We start from the raw sequence: 16,510 nt of genomic DNA, 5'->3' as shown, positions 1-16,510 counted from the left end.
CATTGAGCAGTTTTTATAATACTTTACCAGGTAGCATTAACGATGATGTTGAGGTCATCTTCTGCTCTGGTAAATGAGCTTGCATCCAAGAGGAAACTAAAATCCAGCTGTAGAACAAATAAAATTTTCTTTATATCAAATGATAGTGTGTCTTAACACAGTTAAAGTATTTTATTAAAATAATTTAGGATTTCCTGCTCTAAAAGGATCTGAACGAAGAAAATCCTGGATTTTTGTGGCTTCTACTCCCTTTGTATTGACCTAACACATCTGTTCATGGCCTCAGTCAGCTCACTCGCCTAGGAAGCCAAGCACAATCAGTTGATACATAATACAAACAATGTTGCCCCTTAATGAATGATTCCAGAGAGTGTTTAAGCAACTAATTTTAAAAGTAGCAGAGAGATTCAGTTAACAACATGATAAAAGACATTCGTTGGGAATAAAGGAGAGATACTGAAACCTGACATTTCCTGCACCCCCTTGAAAATCCTCATATTTAGGGTGGTTTTAAAGCCAGGAACTTGAAACTGAGCTTACCTTTGCTTTGTGATCTACATATAAATAACCAACACTGCACACAAGTTTCACGGCATGAATTTCTTTATCGAATACTTCACAATGTATCTGTTTTTCTTCCTAAAATAAAGGACGAATTATTAATGATTAAAATAAAATTGCTTTTTCAGACATTTCAGATTACACGCACACTCTGAAATTGGGTGATTTATATTTCCCTGCACTGGGTGTTTGTTATTTCACTGAGGCAAATACACGGAACGTCTGTATCATTCATGACTTCTTTAACATAACCTTGTATCGATTACTGTGTACTGTTAATTCATCTTCTGTTTGCCAGTAGTGGAGCTAAGGTGCATGCACCAGACCCAGACCCAGACCCACTCAAGCTTTAAGCCAGCCTCTGGAAGGCATCAGGGGAATTCTATACAGAGAACAGTATTTTAAGAAGGCGGAAAGAGAGAACAATTAGATTTGTGACTTCTTCACAAGGTTATGTATCTGAAAAAGAGCAGATTCGATGACATATTTGTGATCCCTGAAAAACATGATCATCAGACAAGAAGTAGCAGTAACATCCTGAAATAAATTTAGAAAACTTTTTTTTTTCCAGTTGTTACCATCACTTCCTGTTATTGAAATGATTTAAAGCTACCTGTATTGATTAAATTGCACAGGGTTCAGGTAGCTAGAAGTCTGAGAATTTAAAAAGTGGAGTTCTGTCAGCTTTTTTGGGGGGTGGGTGGTGTAGGTTGTCAGTATCTAAAGAAACTCAAAAATCCATTAACTTAATTTGAAAAATATCTGGCTGAAAAATAAAAATATCAAAGGAATATTCTCAGACAGATTTTTTGTTCTTACCGATTCTAAAACTCGGATGAAATAAAGACCTTTGGGGATCTGAATTTGGAGGACAGTTTCATATGCATCATCTCCAGCATTAAGCAGAGAAATGTTCAACAATACAGTCTTCATACTTCCAACAGCGAGGTAAGTTTTCTTATCATAAGGCCTGTAAAAATAATTATCATAATGTAAGTGAAAAGTTATTCTATATACAGCTTGTATGGAAAAAATTTCCTGCACTGTTCTATTAGTTCATTTCATTCAGTTCTGACAAAGCTCAGCTGGAGATCATTCGGAAAGTTTTTACTCAGTCCTGTAACTGAAGGTACTACACCAGTTATATGATGGTCAGCCCCAGTACTGTGCTTTTAAGGCCTGAGGTTATTAATGAGAGAGCAAGAAAATTGCTACCAGAGCAGTCTTGTTTCTGGCTCTTACAAGATGGGTCCTTCCCTGTACACACTAGAATAAAAACGTGCTACTGCTGCAGTATGTACAGACATTACTTTAAAATTCATTGTTTGTACTCAAACTTATAGGATTGAGTTAATATGAAACGGGTCACAAAGAGGGCAAGTGAGCATGCCTGTCTGGTGATCTGGGTGATGTTCTATAATCATGTTACAAGTACAGACACCCTACGGGGGGCTAGAAGTAAACTTCAGCTTGACATTAAAGTTTAATTAAGACTTGCAGAAAGGCTTCCTAGAAATAGACATTTATCAGATATTCTGGCTTGAAACCAAAGCATTAGTCACTGAACACCTTTGGGAAAGAAGCTGGCAGTTAGAAAAGCAACAGAAGGTAAAAGTACTGCATAAGCAGATAGTTTCCGAGACAAAAGCGAATTAAAGAAAAACACAATGTTAACATCTCAGTAGCCTGATTAAGTTCAGGTTAAATTTTAAAGTTGTTTTGCTAGTTATATGCTTACGTTCAGTCCTCTTACACACATTAAAGGCAAGTTCATTAACAAGATGCTGTCACCAAGATGCCTCCCAGCTTAACACACAAGTACACAAAAGCACCAGGTGCACATCTGGGACTACAACAAAGCTGAAGTAGAGCTTTTCCCTGGTAATCATATTTCATTCTTCATTAAGAAATGCATGATGCAGACTAGAAATATACAGAGCAGGCCAAAACCTAAGCAATTGAAACAAAACATGATAGCGTGTACCTGAAGAATCACAACTCGGTAAGTAAAGCATCACATTGACACCCCTATTTGATTTCATTCTTTTAAGACTAAAAGTGTTTGCTTTGCTGCTCAAGGATAACAAATGCATTCTGTCTAGCCAAAATAAATCAACGCTTCACAGCTAACTAGTTTTTAATTGAGATTCTAGGGACACAATGTAATTTAAGGTGATACTTCACACTATCAAGATGTTTAGCCTATTTATTTACACTGAAAATCTGCTACTGGTACCTAATGCCAAGCGGGTATGTTGTAATCTGTTTTCCTTTCTTAGAGCTCTGAACTGCTTACAAAACTGCATTGCTCATGTGACAAATGGAAATGCTGCACAGTCTTTCCTTCTGAAAAAGTTCACAACCATTCCGATAAAATAACCTTCAAGCCTAAGAAAATGAAAAAGCTTAAGACTCAGGCTACAGGCCGCGCGTTAAAAGGAGGGAGAAAGAGACTAATCTTATTCTGAAATTATGAAGATGAAAAAGCTTCTGCTCAGGATCACATGGGTGTGATTAATCAGCATTACGTGACTGTCACCATCTTGCGGTGTCATTTCAGGTTGTTCACCTAGTATCCTGATCAAAGTAGAATCAACTTTAAACATGATAAATCACACAAGAAAATCCAGGTCACACACAAAATACCTAACTAGCTGAGATTCACAACAGGTACATTTTCTCTTTTTTCCTCACCAACAACCCAGATTTGTTGCTTTGAAGTATAATAGTCAATAAAGGAAAAGGATGAGATGAGATGATAAAATAGAACTTATAATTGAATAATTAAAATCCATTCTGAACAGAAATGATGGTACATGGCTTAAAACTTTCCAAAGATGATGCTAAATAGAAATATATCTCAAAGTATTGCTTGCTGTAATACACATTCTGCAAGACAATAATAACTGTATTGATATACTTTGAAAGTGCATTAATTACCTTACATAATAACAGGATTTAGACATGATACCTAATTGGAAAGAATGGGAAAAATGGAAACATACTAAAGGGCATTATCAAAAAAAATTAGTGATGTAAATGAAAAAAATCACAAAACAAAATTAATTGTGGAAAACGCGAGCTAATTCATGTAGAGAAAAGAAGTCTAAACCTCACATAATACTCAACCATCTGGTGTCTCAATCAGCAGTATAAAACTGAAGATGTAATATTCTTAAGTAAATGAGGAAAAAGAGCCACCTAATTATTTTATAATTGAAACAATAACTATAACAATATCTCAGTACAAAACTGAAGTATCTTCTTTGTACAGTGCAAGAACAGTATCTTCATAAGAGCAGCAGAAATAATTGATAGCTTGTCAATTTAACAGTAGTTACATCTACACATTGAGTACGCATTGTGCACTGTATCTTGGCCCAGTTATATATGAAGTGTAGAATACAAGTTTACCTTTTTGTGAAAAAGGCACATTTTATGAGCTATTAAGTCTTATAATTATGCAAGAACAGTTCAATTCTATACATTTCTGTTACATTTCCTGGAAGATTTATGATTTCAAAATATTCTTAACTAAACACAGCTTTACTTCCCCTATTTTCTCAGGGAGTCCATAGTCTACTTTTGCAAATTAATGTTCTTTACATACAAAAGATTAAGGAATAATTTACATAAAATCTTTATTGACCCTCTTTCAAAACACGAAAGCCACATTATACATACTTCAGAAAAGCAACTTTTCCAGAAACTCTCAGGTCAGCAGAACAATTTTCTTGGGAGCAAAATCTTGCAAAAACAAACTATAAATGACAAATAAAAAAAAAGAAAGCACTTTAGTGTGTCATACATATTATAGTGAGTAAAAGTATTTCTAAAGAAAGAAACCTACCACCTTGTTACCAAGTATCTGGAATTGGCTAATGGCTTTTGCTCCTAAAAACAATTCAATCAGGCCATTTTCCAAACATGTTCTGTGCACCCAGAATAACGATGGAGAGGCTTTCCAGGTTCAGTCTCTCACAGTTAAACCAGCGGGTATATGTTCAGTTGATTTTTTAATAGTCGTACATAAAAAAGGCAGAGTCTTTCAGAGGACCCAGAACTGAGGTCTCTGCAGTCTCTCCAATGATACAGCACATTAACTTTTGCAAGAGAGTTTCATTACACAGACTTTAGTTACCATACTGTTCGTAAGGTTTGATGAGACTAGACACCGTGAGTTGCATGTGTCCGTGCCTTGGTTATCAGTATGCTACAGAGCACATATATGTCACTATGTTCAACAACACCCTCTTCCTCTCTGCGGTTTCTAAAACAAAATTCTGAATTAAGATGAAACGGAAAAGCATGCCATTTAAAAGGAGCTTTTAAGTATCTCAGATTTCTGATAGTCAGCTGTATCTGAATTACATGAAGCTTACTGTTTGTGAGAAGTCATAATATGTTTATGACCATTTGGTAGTTAAAAATTCATAGAATCCTGACATTTGCTTAAGTCAGAGTAAAAGTCTATTAACTCTTAAGGGTTTTCTTTGAAGAAAAGTTACTTTCATACTCATTTAAGGATACAGAATACACTCTCTTTTTCCCCACAGACTATGTGTTTGAAGACACAAAGCAATACCTTCACAGAACTAATATTTCAGCAACATGTTTGAAACACTTCAAGATTAATACCAACACTATATTGTGCATTTACCACAGAATTAATCTTAAAGAGCAATTTTATACTGGAAAGTGACTCATCCTGTGTAGTTTTTTTAAAAGACTGAATATTTCAAAGAGCGAATTTCATACCTGTGTGTTCTGAGGTATATAACATTATATATTCTTGCAAGTTCCCTGCACATACCTCTTTTTTTAAAAAAATATAATCATAATACAAATTGTATAGCAGTTCTGCAGAGAATTATTTTTTAGCATGCTGGTTTATTAATTAAGGTCAAGGCACTAGATGCTGGTCTGGAAAATGCATTCCTTCACATGCTATAGATGTGTGAAGCTTTTTTTAACTGAAGATTAAAACATGAGCATTTACTTACTGCATTTGAAAAAAGAGAACTCATACACTAACCTTGCTTTTTAGAACATCTTTTTCTTTCCTCTGTTGAAGAACAGGTTGAAGTGGTGAAAATTCTTGAGCATTTCTTTTCTGTAGAATGTGATGCCCCAGATGATAACTTGCTTCAACATGTACAGGAGTCAAGATATCCCTTACATCTTTCTACGAAAATTTGAAACCTAATGAGTTAATCATATAAGACAAGACATGTATGCTTATGTTTTAAAGATTATAAGGCTCCCTAGAACTAACTTAACCAGGAATACTTATTTTTTTAACATATAAGTTAATTTCATATGCCATATGGCTCATGTACTTTTCTGGATATCTTTGTCGCTGAACGAGGTAATCAGAAACACAAAAGCATAGTACATTCAATGACAGCATCAGGTATTTCAGAATGGAAGATTCTATTACTAAAAGAAGTCTTAGTGAACCTATTTCTGTCAATAATACCACCTTACACACCTATGAAATGCTGTGCTGCCCAAATAGAAAATTAGGCAAAAATTGGCTAAAATGGAGAAAGTTAACCCGTGGGATAATTCCAGGCAAAACTCATGGGTATTTCTGTATGAAATGAAAAGGAGTTATCCCACGCACCACTAAATCAGGTCATGACTGCATTTTATTTTTCTGTCTCTATTTCCTATTCTGTGTTAAAAAGATTAAACTCCTCAATAAATGACCATTTTGTACATGAAATTGGCTGTGTAGGAATGTTGCAGATCACAGCCCAAACTACCTACTTGTGAAAACTGAACAGCTTGAAGCACCAAGTACTAACAATAGCAAACCTGATAAAATTATTCCCAAAGTGTAGGAGAGAGACAGGCACTGATTGTCCCTCCACATGTCCACTACTTTAATTCTTATCTGCAAGCTTGCTGTGGCCAAATCACATATTATCTAGCTCATAATAATCTTCCACAAGGTCTTCTCTGCATCTGCTTTATATTACTTCTATTAGACTAATTAGCTATTAATTAGTCTTTACTCAAAATACATAAAACATAGATCATCTCTTGCAAGGACTGTACTTGACAGACATTCACACTTGCTTAACTTCAGGAACTTTGTACAAGTACAGACACCTCAGTGGGTGGAAGGAGATGCTTATAACGCTATTAATTAAAGAATTAGAAAGAAAACTGATTTATATGGAAGAAAAAATACTAATGATAGACTATAGGAAGTGATGAGCCAAATCATATCCTTCCTCCTACACAAATACCTGCTGATGCTGGTGCAGCAATCTGTACAAGGTCGGTTGTCAGCCAGATCTCTCTCAGCTTACAAAACTCTTATAAGTAAGTGGCAATTTGCCATTGCTTCTGTAAGTAACATTCACTTAAGTGCAAATACCAGTTGAGATGCATCTGGGCAATTTTCCAGTAGATAACATAAGCTTTCCTTTCTACCCTGAAGCTTTATTGTGAAGAATTGGCTTCTAATGGTGTCATAAACAAAAAATAAGTAAAAGGATAGAAAAAGAAAAATACATGCAAGACTCTTTCCCTGCAGGTTTTTGTGTAGCTGGAGAAAACTGAGTCTGTTTCCCAGCCTCTGTGCAGGACCAGCTCCAGTCATCATCCTAATAGATGTTTGTTTCAAAAAGTCACAGAATTGCTACCTCGAGGATTTTAAAATAATGGACTGGTTTGCCTAGCCTTTTCTTTATTACACTTGTTTCCCTTTACATCTAAATATTCCCTGTTGTTAGCATTTCTTTAAAAAATTATTTCACCCCTTAGATAAGGTCTTACAGGAGATTAGTCAATTTTTTCTGAGTTCAATAAAACATGGTTTCCCTGTGTCCACTAGTTTTTATTGTTTGATTGTGGTTTAGGACTTCCACTTCTTCCCATTTATTCTCCAAAATTTTTGTTACAACAGGCAAGCTTCTAAGATATTTGATAAACTGAATCACTTATTCTCTCTTGTCCAGTGAATGGCCTTAAAAATATTATACCCCCCCGGCTGCAGTTGCTTTTACTTTCAAGACAGGTCCCTCACTCATCCCTCAGAGGGATACATCAAACATGAATGCAACACTTCACTTTCTCCAGGGCAACAGCGACGTTAAGACTACTTAACGTCTTAACTACTTATCTATTGCAACTAGGATCTCACTGACTAGATTCTTACGAACTTATTTTCAAGTCAAGTACTATCCTCAGTTTCAAAGGAAGGTTGCCACAGGATCAAACTCTACTTCTGAAGAAACCAACAGCCAACTTCCTCCTGCTGAGCAGCTGGTACCATCTCTGTTACTGGTGTTGACACAGACCTCCTGGGCTAGCTGGCACCTTGCAGGTCTCCAACAGCCTCCTGCCGAATGCCCATTTGCCCTGGAAGCACTTATGCCTGTCTTCTCCTCTGAAGCACTTCCACCAGCAGATTCTTTTTACAACAAAGTTGTCTCCAGTCCTTCACAGACAGAGAACTGTAACCACGTTCGCTACTAATCTGGTCCAGGATTCAGGCTGATATGTCCAGGAGAAAGACCTGTCTGTGCAGGCTTCACTTTCGTGAGCAGAGGAGTAGAGAGATCACTTCCTCAGCACAGTGCGCTTTCTTCATCATATTGTTCAGCTCTAAATTCATTCATGGAACTCTCGCAAGCGCTTTTCCTACCCTATTTCCACCTCTTGATTCTCTGAGTATTCCCCTTTGTGAGTGCTGCATCCTTTGGAGGAAAAAAGTCAAACAATTCCAAGCAAGCGTTCTTCTTCTCACCCTGCTAGTTTTTGGCTCCTTACAACAAACTCACAAACCAGCCAACACTACAAACGTCGAACCACAAACTCTCTTGTAACAATCATCTTCATTTCACTTCCTATGGATCAGGAATGGGTTCTTTTCTTACCAGGTGAGTCTACCTCATCTACTCACAGTAAAAAAGGGGACCAAGACCATACACGTATTATCTGAAATAGTTACAAATAAAAAAACCCATAATAAATGTTTTCTCTGTGTAATTACAAGTTTAAAGATTTTGCATTATGGAGTATGTAAGAAAGTTCCATCAGAAATGTTCAGCAGAAAATATATGTTATACTGTATCTTCTTGGTTGCTCCAAACCACCCCAAGTCAACCATAAAAAATGGGTGAAAAAGTGTCAAGAGTGCTCATGTCCTACTTCACTACTGTGTTTATTATTATTATGCACATTCTCACCAACATGAGATGGCGGACCCACTCACTTCCCCACAGAAAGCTGAGAAAGCATCAAAATTAAAATATATTTGTGTTTGTAACTTCCACAGGTAATGTCTTACTTCCAAAATGATGTCATGCAATTGTAAACAAACAGGTTCTTTTGCAGCAGGTGTGCTTTTCGAAGAAGAACAAAGGATTTACAGGGCAATACATATTGAAAATTACATTACCCTCATAAATGCTAGATGATCTTTGCAGGAAGTATTCTTGCTGTATATCTTTACATTCCCTGAGACTGTATCAGATGTTCCATTGGAAGAAAAATAAAATCTTGCTTGTGTATCCACTTTTCTGTTCACATCAACACTCAAATTATAAAGCAGTACTGCCAAATAAAACCCAAGAAAAATAAAAGTCACAAAACTTTAAGGGATAAAATTTTCATGAAATTATGATAGAAATTACTTCTTCTGACTCACTTCCTTAAGTATATTCCAAAATATCCATTTTGAAATGCTGCGCCTAAAAATTCTCTGACATAAATCCATACCTAACGAAAGCTTCTAGCCCTCTGAAAATTGATTGCATCATGACTGGTCCCTGATACATGCTTTTACATCAAGGACAGTTTTGTCGAGTCGTATTTATAGTTTTCTACCAGAATCTATTTAAAGAAAACCTGCTTCAGTTACTTAGAGGGCTGACATAAAATTTCAACAAACAGGTAAGTCAACAGACACTGACAAATATTATTTAACTTCACAGGTTTTTTTCCATTTAAGTTAGCATGAATTGCTATGATAACAAATTTCAAATAAGTTTCAGACCATCACGGATCTAGTACTTTTTAAGCTCTGCCAAAAGTTGAGTCAGGGTATCTAGAATTTCCTGTAATCTTTCCTATTTTAGTTGAAAAGTTTAATATACAAATTCAGCAAGGGTAATCCAGTCCAACTGCTCATCTTTCACAACAAGCATGAATTTCAAAAGATCTGAACTTGGAACTTCACAGTTCATTGTTGAATGTGTTCTTCATAATGTGTTCCTGAAGGATACTGTATACTCTCATACAGAAGATGTAAGCAATTTAATTTTACCCGTCACGTATTTGCAGGGCTGTTTGCGGTTTACATAGAGAACGTGACAGGAAAGTTAAAAGCACCCAGGCAATACAGTCAAATTTAGACAGTGAATTATTTAAAATAAGCTCACCATGAATACTCCCTCCAATAGATATTGCTTCAAGCCATACCAGTTTTTGCCAAAAACAAAATATGCATTATATAAAATAAAATACAAGATGTATTTTTCAGTAATTGTGATGGGACTCCCTCTCTTTGACATCATGTTCCACAGTGGTCTTTACGATCCATGGCTTTATGAAGGGAACGTCTTTTCTATATTGCTAAGCAGAAGACTGCATCCTACAGCACTCCCCTATGGTTTGGTCCATGTCTGGGAGGACTGCTTTTAAAGGACATCTGAATATCATGCTGAATAATCCATTTGATTCTACATTAAGAAAAGACACTCACAGCCCATTAATTCCTACCTAATTGCAAAGCAACAACCCGACATTTGCATGTGGAAAGTTCAGACAATTTGACAAGACACTCCTGTTGGGCCCTGTGCAAAACAGAATATGGTCCCTGGACAACTACGTAAATGAAAGCATTCACAGAATAAGTGCACTCTATTTCTTTGTCAATCCTAACAGCATGCTACCTCATTTAAAAACCTATCAAAATGACAGATTATGATGATGCTATGAAAGGCACCATCTAAAATGGCACCATTACAACGTAGTTCAAAAGTATGAGTGTGAATCAAATCACACCACTGTTAGGTAAGGTAATTCAGGTACTGGAATTATCCTATCTATGATGGTACTGTTTTAGTACCGCTGCAAAACCCACGTGAAGATACTACTAAGTGGTTGTGCACAGCCTCAGCTAAACTACTTAGCGTCACAACCCAGCTAGCTAGCTAAAAATTGGTCTTTGTCTAAACTTGTTACCATCAAAACTTTAGATTACATCGTTGATGCAATAGACAACTTGGAGTTCTACTACCTTCATCCTCACAGTACCTCACCTTTTTAATGTGACTATCTCTTTGAGGCCATGTAACTCTGGTTACACGTGTAACAGGGATGTGCTGTTATTCTAAACTGAATACAAGTGTAATGGCTCGATGTTATAGGGTAATTATGAGCTTAAAAAAATTCCATTTTTTTAATTTTTCATTTTATACTGAACTCAGAATAATGGTCCGCTAAATGGCAACAGCATTAGTCTGTAAATAGGTGCATTTAAAATTAATACATATACTAGAATTTTTTCCAGGTAGCTTACCAATATAACCAGGTACCTCTCGTCCTGTATAGGTAAAGCATATCTTCAAATTCATACAGATGGAAGGCTGGTCATTTTCCATGCAGTTCAAATTAGTTCGATTTATTGAATTAGGATGTTTTAAAGAAGCTTCAACAATTATCACTGGTTTTGTTCTAAGAATGGAAAAAAGTGGCTGTTCACAAAACACCTCAGATACAGCTTATAGAATCTCTGCAGAATCTAACAATTTCTGATGGAATCTATTTTTATATTTTATAATTATAATTTTTTAAGCTATCTGCACTTTTCAGAATCCAAATAGCTGTATGCACATTATTTGTTGGCTCAAGAAGTTTTAGAATGGTATTTTCTTTTTCTTAAAGGCATTTACTTAAATGTTTCAGTTGTAGAGCATTCTAGAGCCTAATGACTGAAGTTCAAGACACCCAAGAAAAATACCATGAGGTTAAAATATACTACTGAGTTTTATTAAATTGCATTTAAAAATACAGTTAAATTGTATGGTCTTTAAAAGCACTGAAGTGTAGCGCACTCACCTCAGCACCACAGCAGAATCCGAGAGAAACGCACCAACTGCTACATCTGTACAAAAAATTAGATCAATAATCATAATTTGTCTATAGGAATTACTCCTCAGGTACAAGCATTTTGTAGCATATTCACCTTTTGGACAGCATTAAAACACCATTTGCCCTTTATTTATTAGGAGGCATATGCTAATGATATTCAAAGGTGTTCTCTGTCTAGGAGATGATTCCTCAAATATTGCCCACTTTCCATTAACACTGCGTGCTAATTTGCTGGACTTGCAGATATTGGTAATGTGACAATTTGATTTCTAGTCCACATTTCAAAGGCTGATACTGAAAGATGAGTTAGCTAAATAGGAGGTACTTGCCTTCTTTTTAATCCAAATATTCAATATTGCTATACACGTGCACATATACATAAGCAATTCAGTTATATGTAACTGTTATATATGTATGGAATTACACATATAGATAGAAAAAACGTATTAAATTTATTCCAAACTGAAAAATATTAATGCAATAAGGCAAAAAATACACACCGTATATATACCTCTCAAATGAGGTAGCAAAAGTGAACTGTCAAATGAGTAAAGATGTAAGGCTCTGAGGATGTGACTCCCAAATCAGTAAACAACAGGTGACCTGACAGCAGACTACTTGTACACCACTTCTTAGCCCAGCATTACAGATTAACCTGGGTAACTTTTTCTGTTGACATAGCCAGAGCATACAACATGTAATTCATGAAAACTTTCTGCTTTTACACCCACAGGGGCACAACAGGCAACAACACCTGACCTGGCAGAACACCTATCTGCAAAATGTCAATATATTTTGACAATATGTATAAAACAATGAGTATATACTTGGAACCAGCTAAGCTGTTTTGCACCAAATTAGCACTTCTGTGTCATGCACACAAGAACTCCACAACAGCCTTAATCCACTGCTGTGAGCCCTGAGTCAGGTTAATGTAATGTTCACACAGACTGAGAGTCAAGGAACTCGGTGACTCCTGGCAAAATCCAGACTATGTGAAGACCAGTAAGATTTTTAGGTTAGCATGCTAGTCTTGACAACAAACGTGCTTCCAGTGCCCAAACTAGCTCACTGTGACATTAGCAGATGAGATGGCTGACGTAAAAATTAAAATTATATTTTTCTTCCTCTTGTGCACTACAATCTTACTATTATATCCTTCTCAGTCCTTAAATAATAGAGGACTCTGAAAACTGACTGCTTGGCCTCAGGTTTACATCTTTTTTTTTTTTTCCTTCCCAAAATGCAAGATGTGACATGTCATCATAACAACAAATTTTGCTTCTCTTAAAAGTAACAAGTAGTACAACTGTTCTATATAAATCTCTACTCTTTGAAAAATGAAAAATAAACAGAATTGTTTAATCTACCTTGATAACCATTGTTATCTGCATCAACACCACTTGCTATGGATTGTCCAAACATGCTTAAAGAATTACTGACTTGATGTCCTTGTATTCTCTGAGGAGGAAAAAACCAGAAGACAAAATTATTCTTGGAAAGCTAATCTTTGAGTTACAGTTTCCAATGAAAAATGTTAGCACAACCACCCTGCTGCTGAAGGCAGTTACATGCTTACCTGTGAAAGTATACCTCTGAAAATAATATTCCTCAATTACTGCAAATGTTATATCCCATAAACCCTATCTGACTGGAAATCACAGACTATGTAAAAAAATTCTGAAGTCTTTTAAAGTACCCCAGATGGTCTTAGCATTAAAGGGAAAACCCTCTCAAATTTAAACTCAAGGATTTTCTGCATTTATTATTTTTCATTGAAAAAGTGTACCTGTGAAAATGACGGTGTTATTCCATCTTCCCTGCCATTATATATATAAATAACCCCTTTTAGATTATCTTCTTGTGGAGCCCCAATTGCTACATCTGTGGAAAAACAATTTAACAGAAATCAGTTGACTAGGACACAAGGAAGAGTTAAAGATATCCAAGTTGTGATGCATGCAATGCCAGACCAAGTTTACATGAATGAACTGAAAGTGCTGAAGATAGATATAAAACAAATGGGAACAGTACAAACCAGCTCAGAAATCTGACCCAATGCCTTAAGTACTATGTTTCTGGAAAACAAGGACCAAATACAGCAGTTCTGCTCAAGACAAAGTCTGTTCATACCAATACCGACTTTGACCCTTAAGAGGTTATCATGGAGAATAGCCAAATTATCACGGTTTTCTAAAAAAAAAAATAAAATAATAAAAAGTGCCTTGTATTTATGGAACTATGATGTTTTTCTTGCATTCTGCTATTCCCACATGGATTAAATCACACAAGGTACTCTGCCACCTGAAAAGAACCATTTATTCTTCTATGAAATGTGCTCAGCATCTGATAACAGGCTTAAACAGGCATTTAACAAGAAAATGAAGGTATCTTGTTTGTACGAAGGGGTATGTTTTATGCCTAGAAGATTTAATCCCAGAGGGGTGTGGTGACACACAACAAACCAACCCACCCACCCTCAATAGCCCTTACCAAAAAGCTCCATGGTTCAAATAGCTGGAGGTTATTAACCAAAACGTGGAGGGAGGGAGGGAGAGAGGGAGGGGGAGATTAATTACATCATCTGGAAAGTCACTAGTACAAATTAGTAATTGTAAACTTTCGTTTGCAAGTAAGCAAAACTGAACCATCTGCAAATCGGAAATACTGTATGCTGCACCAAACCAAAATCACAAGAAAAGAAGCGCTCTGACGATCTAGCTTTCCTGAACAATTCTCTGATTGAATCCATATTGATTAAATCCATACTTTGGTGTCTAAAGCACATAAAATATGTTATGTCTCTCTATTGGTGAGATGAAAATAGGACAGTCAAGTTGTGTTAATTAAAATTACTCATATGTTCTTAAGGAGGTCAGATTCTACAACACGCACACCACTATCTTCACAGGGCTGATACTGATGGTTTAGATCATTGAAGAAGTTGTCTCTGCTGGGCTTTTTTATTACTTACTACAGACAAATGGTTTCTAACACCCCATTTCTCTTTATATTTTTCTTCCAGCTGTTTTTCTTACAAGATTTCTTTTCCTACCACCACTCCCAGTACTGCCTCCACTTTTCAACGTTTTTGCTCCCTTCAAAAGCCAATCCACTTGTTTGCTCTGCCTCCCCCTGCAGTTTTAGAATGCCCATTTGACATTGCGTCTCATACACCTACATTGCTTTGCTGCTATTGATTTGATTTTATTGCTCTGTTCCTCAGCCCTACAATTTGTACATGGATTTCCTTTACAGTTTGCGAATGCTTGGGGGCAAAACCTGAAAACTTGTTTATAAAATTGTGAAGGTAATGCAAAACAGGAGAAACAAGATTTAACAACAGTTGGAGGAACAGATACCAAAGGGGTGGGGTGTAGGTTGGAAAACACTACTTTAAGGAAAAGGAAACCAGATAACAAAAGAATGACCATTCCAAGCTTTGCAGGTTACGGAACAGGACCAAGAACACAAAGCAAAGAGAAGAGTGAAAGGAGAACCCTGGATCATAGCTGCAAATAAAATGGGTAATTCAGAAGTATGAAGAGAGATATGGCCATGGTAAAGATGCAGCCCAGAAAAAGCTGACAGCTCTTGCACAAAGGATATTAGCTCCCTGCATACAGTCCAGGTTTTGATGATGGAAAAACTGAAACCATCTATGAATTTTTTAACAGCAGAAAACATCTGTCACGTTTTTATCCTGTCCCTATGCCTGTCCTTCTGCTGGAGGGGAGCACACGCCACTGTTTCAGACAGGAATACTGGCCATTCCTATTTGCTCGAAAACACGACAAGATGAATGAAGCACTGGGCCGCATCCCTTCTGCTTGTCTTCAGACTAGCTGGAGGCCTCCCAGTTGGCTGTGTTTTTGCAGGCTACCTGGACAGCTGGTGAATGGTCTTAGAAGGAAAGAAGCTGAGAGCAGTAAACCATAGGGCTTTCTGCAGCAAATAGATTTCAGGCAGTCTGACTGGAAGCAGAAGAGAAGTAGAAGGTCGTGTGAGTCATTCTAGGTGTTATGACACATCTTACATCCTTTCATCTGTTTTCTGTAACTAAAATACCTTTTATCTCCAACTTTCACATGGCATTCTCTTTTTGGTCTCTATTACTTTAATGCTCATTATGGAAGTTAGACAAAAGTCTAGAGACTGAATGTCTCTGCCCTCTGAGCTGCTTCCACCCAAACAACATCAGTGGAAACTTCCACACATATCTCACCATATTTAGAGAGGGTGTTTCAGCCTGGGTGATGGGACAGGGAGGGAGGATATTCTCCGTTTCTGTTTAGGCATCTAACTATAGGTGGCTGAAACAGATGCTCCTGTATAGACAACAGGAAGAAAAAGGTCCCTCCGAGCCTCATTAACATTTTGAATTCACTACTGGGGCATGGCCATTAAAGTCCTTCCCTGTGCTCTCCCATTGCTCTGGGAGCCCATGCTAGGCAACTCATGAGGCACCTAAAAGCCTGACTGGGAAGCAGTCCCTCAAGCCTTCCACCTTGCAGGTTGTTTTCGGTATCGCCATGTGTTTAGTATTTCCTGTTGGTGACACAGAAGCAGATCTTGGCTCAACGTGTGATTTTTATTTATGATGTTACAAAATTGCCAGAGTCTTCTCCAACCATTGTCTCACATGTCTAAAACAGGATTAGGGATTCCACTTGAGGTCCAGCAGCCTAAGTTACAGATGATGTTATTACCTTATGCTCATACTCTTTGTTAAAGTGACAGAAAATAATCTCTTGGTATTACACATCAATGACTGTGAAAAAGCTGTATTTCAAACCAGTGGTGTAGAAAAGAAAGGTCAAGTCACCAGCTGAAAGTA

General features: G+C 36.8%; 1 protein-coding gene across 1 annotated transcript in view; it reads right to left on the bottom strand.

Annotated features, from left to right (window-relative positions):
- Positions 1 to 16,510, bottom strand: part of ITGA4 (integrin subunit alpha 4) — a 38,496-nt gene that overhangs the window by 6,556 nt on the left and 15,430 nt on the right. The window contains exons 11-20 of the mRNA XM_037396615.1: positions 13,463 to 13,557; positions 13,044 to 13,134; positions 11,641 to 11,686; positions 11,102 to 11,256; positions 8,978 to 9,132; positions 5,597 to 5,746; positions 4,246 to 4,322; positions 1,381 to 1,531; positions 541 to 639; positions 28 to 107 (exon numbers count right to left, since the gene is read on the bottom strand). Coding sequence (XP_037252512.1) covers positions 28 to 107; positions 541 to 639; positions 1,381 to 1,531; positions 4,246 to 4,322; positions 5,597 to 5,746; positions 8,978 to 9,132; positions 11,102 to 11,256; positions 11,641 to 11,686; positions 13,044 to 13,134; positions 13,463 to 13,557 — 1,099 coding nt within the window. The remainder of the gene's footprint in view (positions 1 to 27; positions 108 to 540; positions 640 to 1,380; positions 1,532 to 4,245; positions 4,323 to 5,596; positions 5,747 to 8,977; positions 9,133 to 11,101; positions 11,257 to 11,640; positions 11,687 to 13,043; positions 13,135 to 13,462; positions 13,558 to 16,510) is intronic.

Source organism: Falco rusticolus, chromosome 8 (assembly GCF_015220075.1).
Source record: "Falco rusticolus isolate bFalRus1 chromosome 8, bFalRus1.pri, whole genome shotgun sequence".
In the NCBI taxonomy this organism is placed as follows: domain Eukaryota; kingdom Metazoa; phylum Chordata; class Aves; order Falconiformes; family Falconidae; genus Falco; species Falco rusticolus.
Note: the sequence above shows the minus strand (reverse complement) of the source record. Positions and strands in the feature narration are given on the sequence as shown.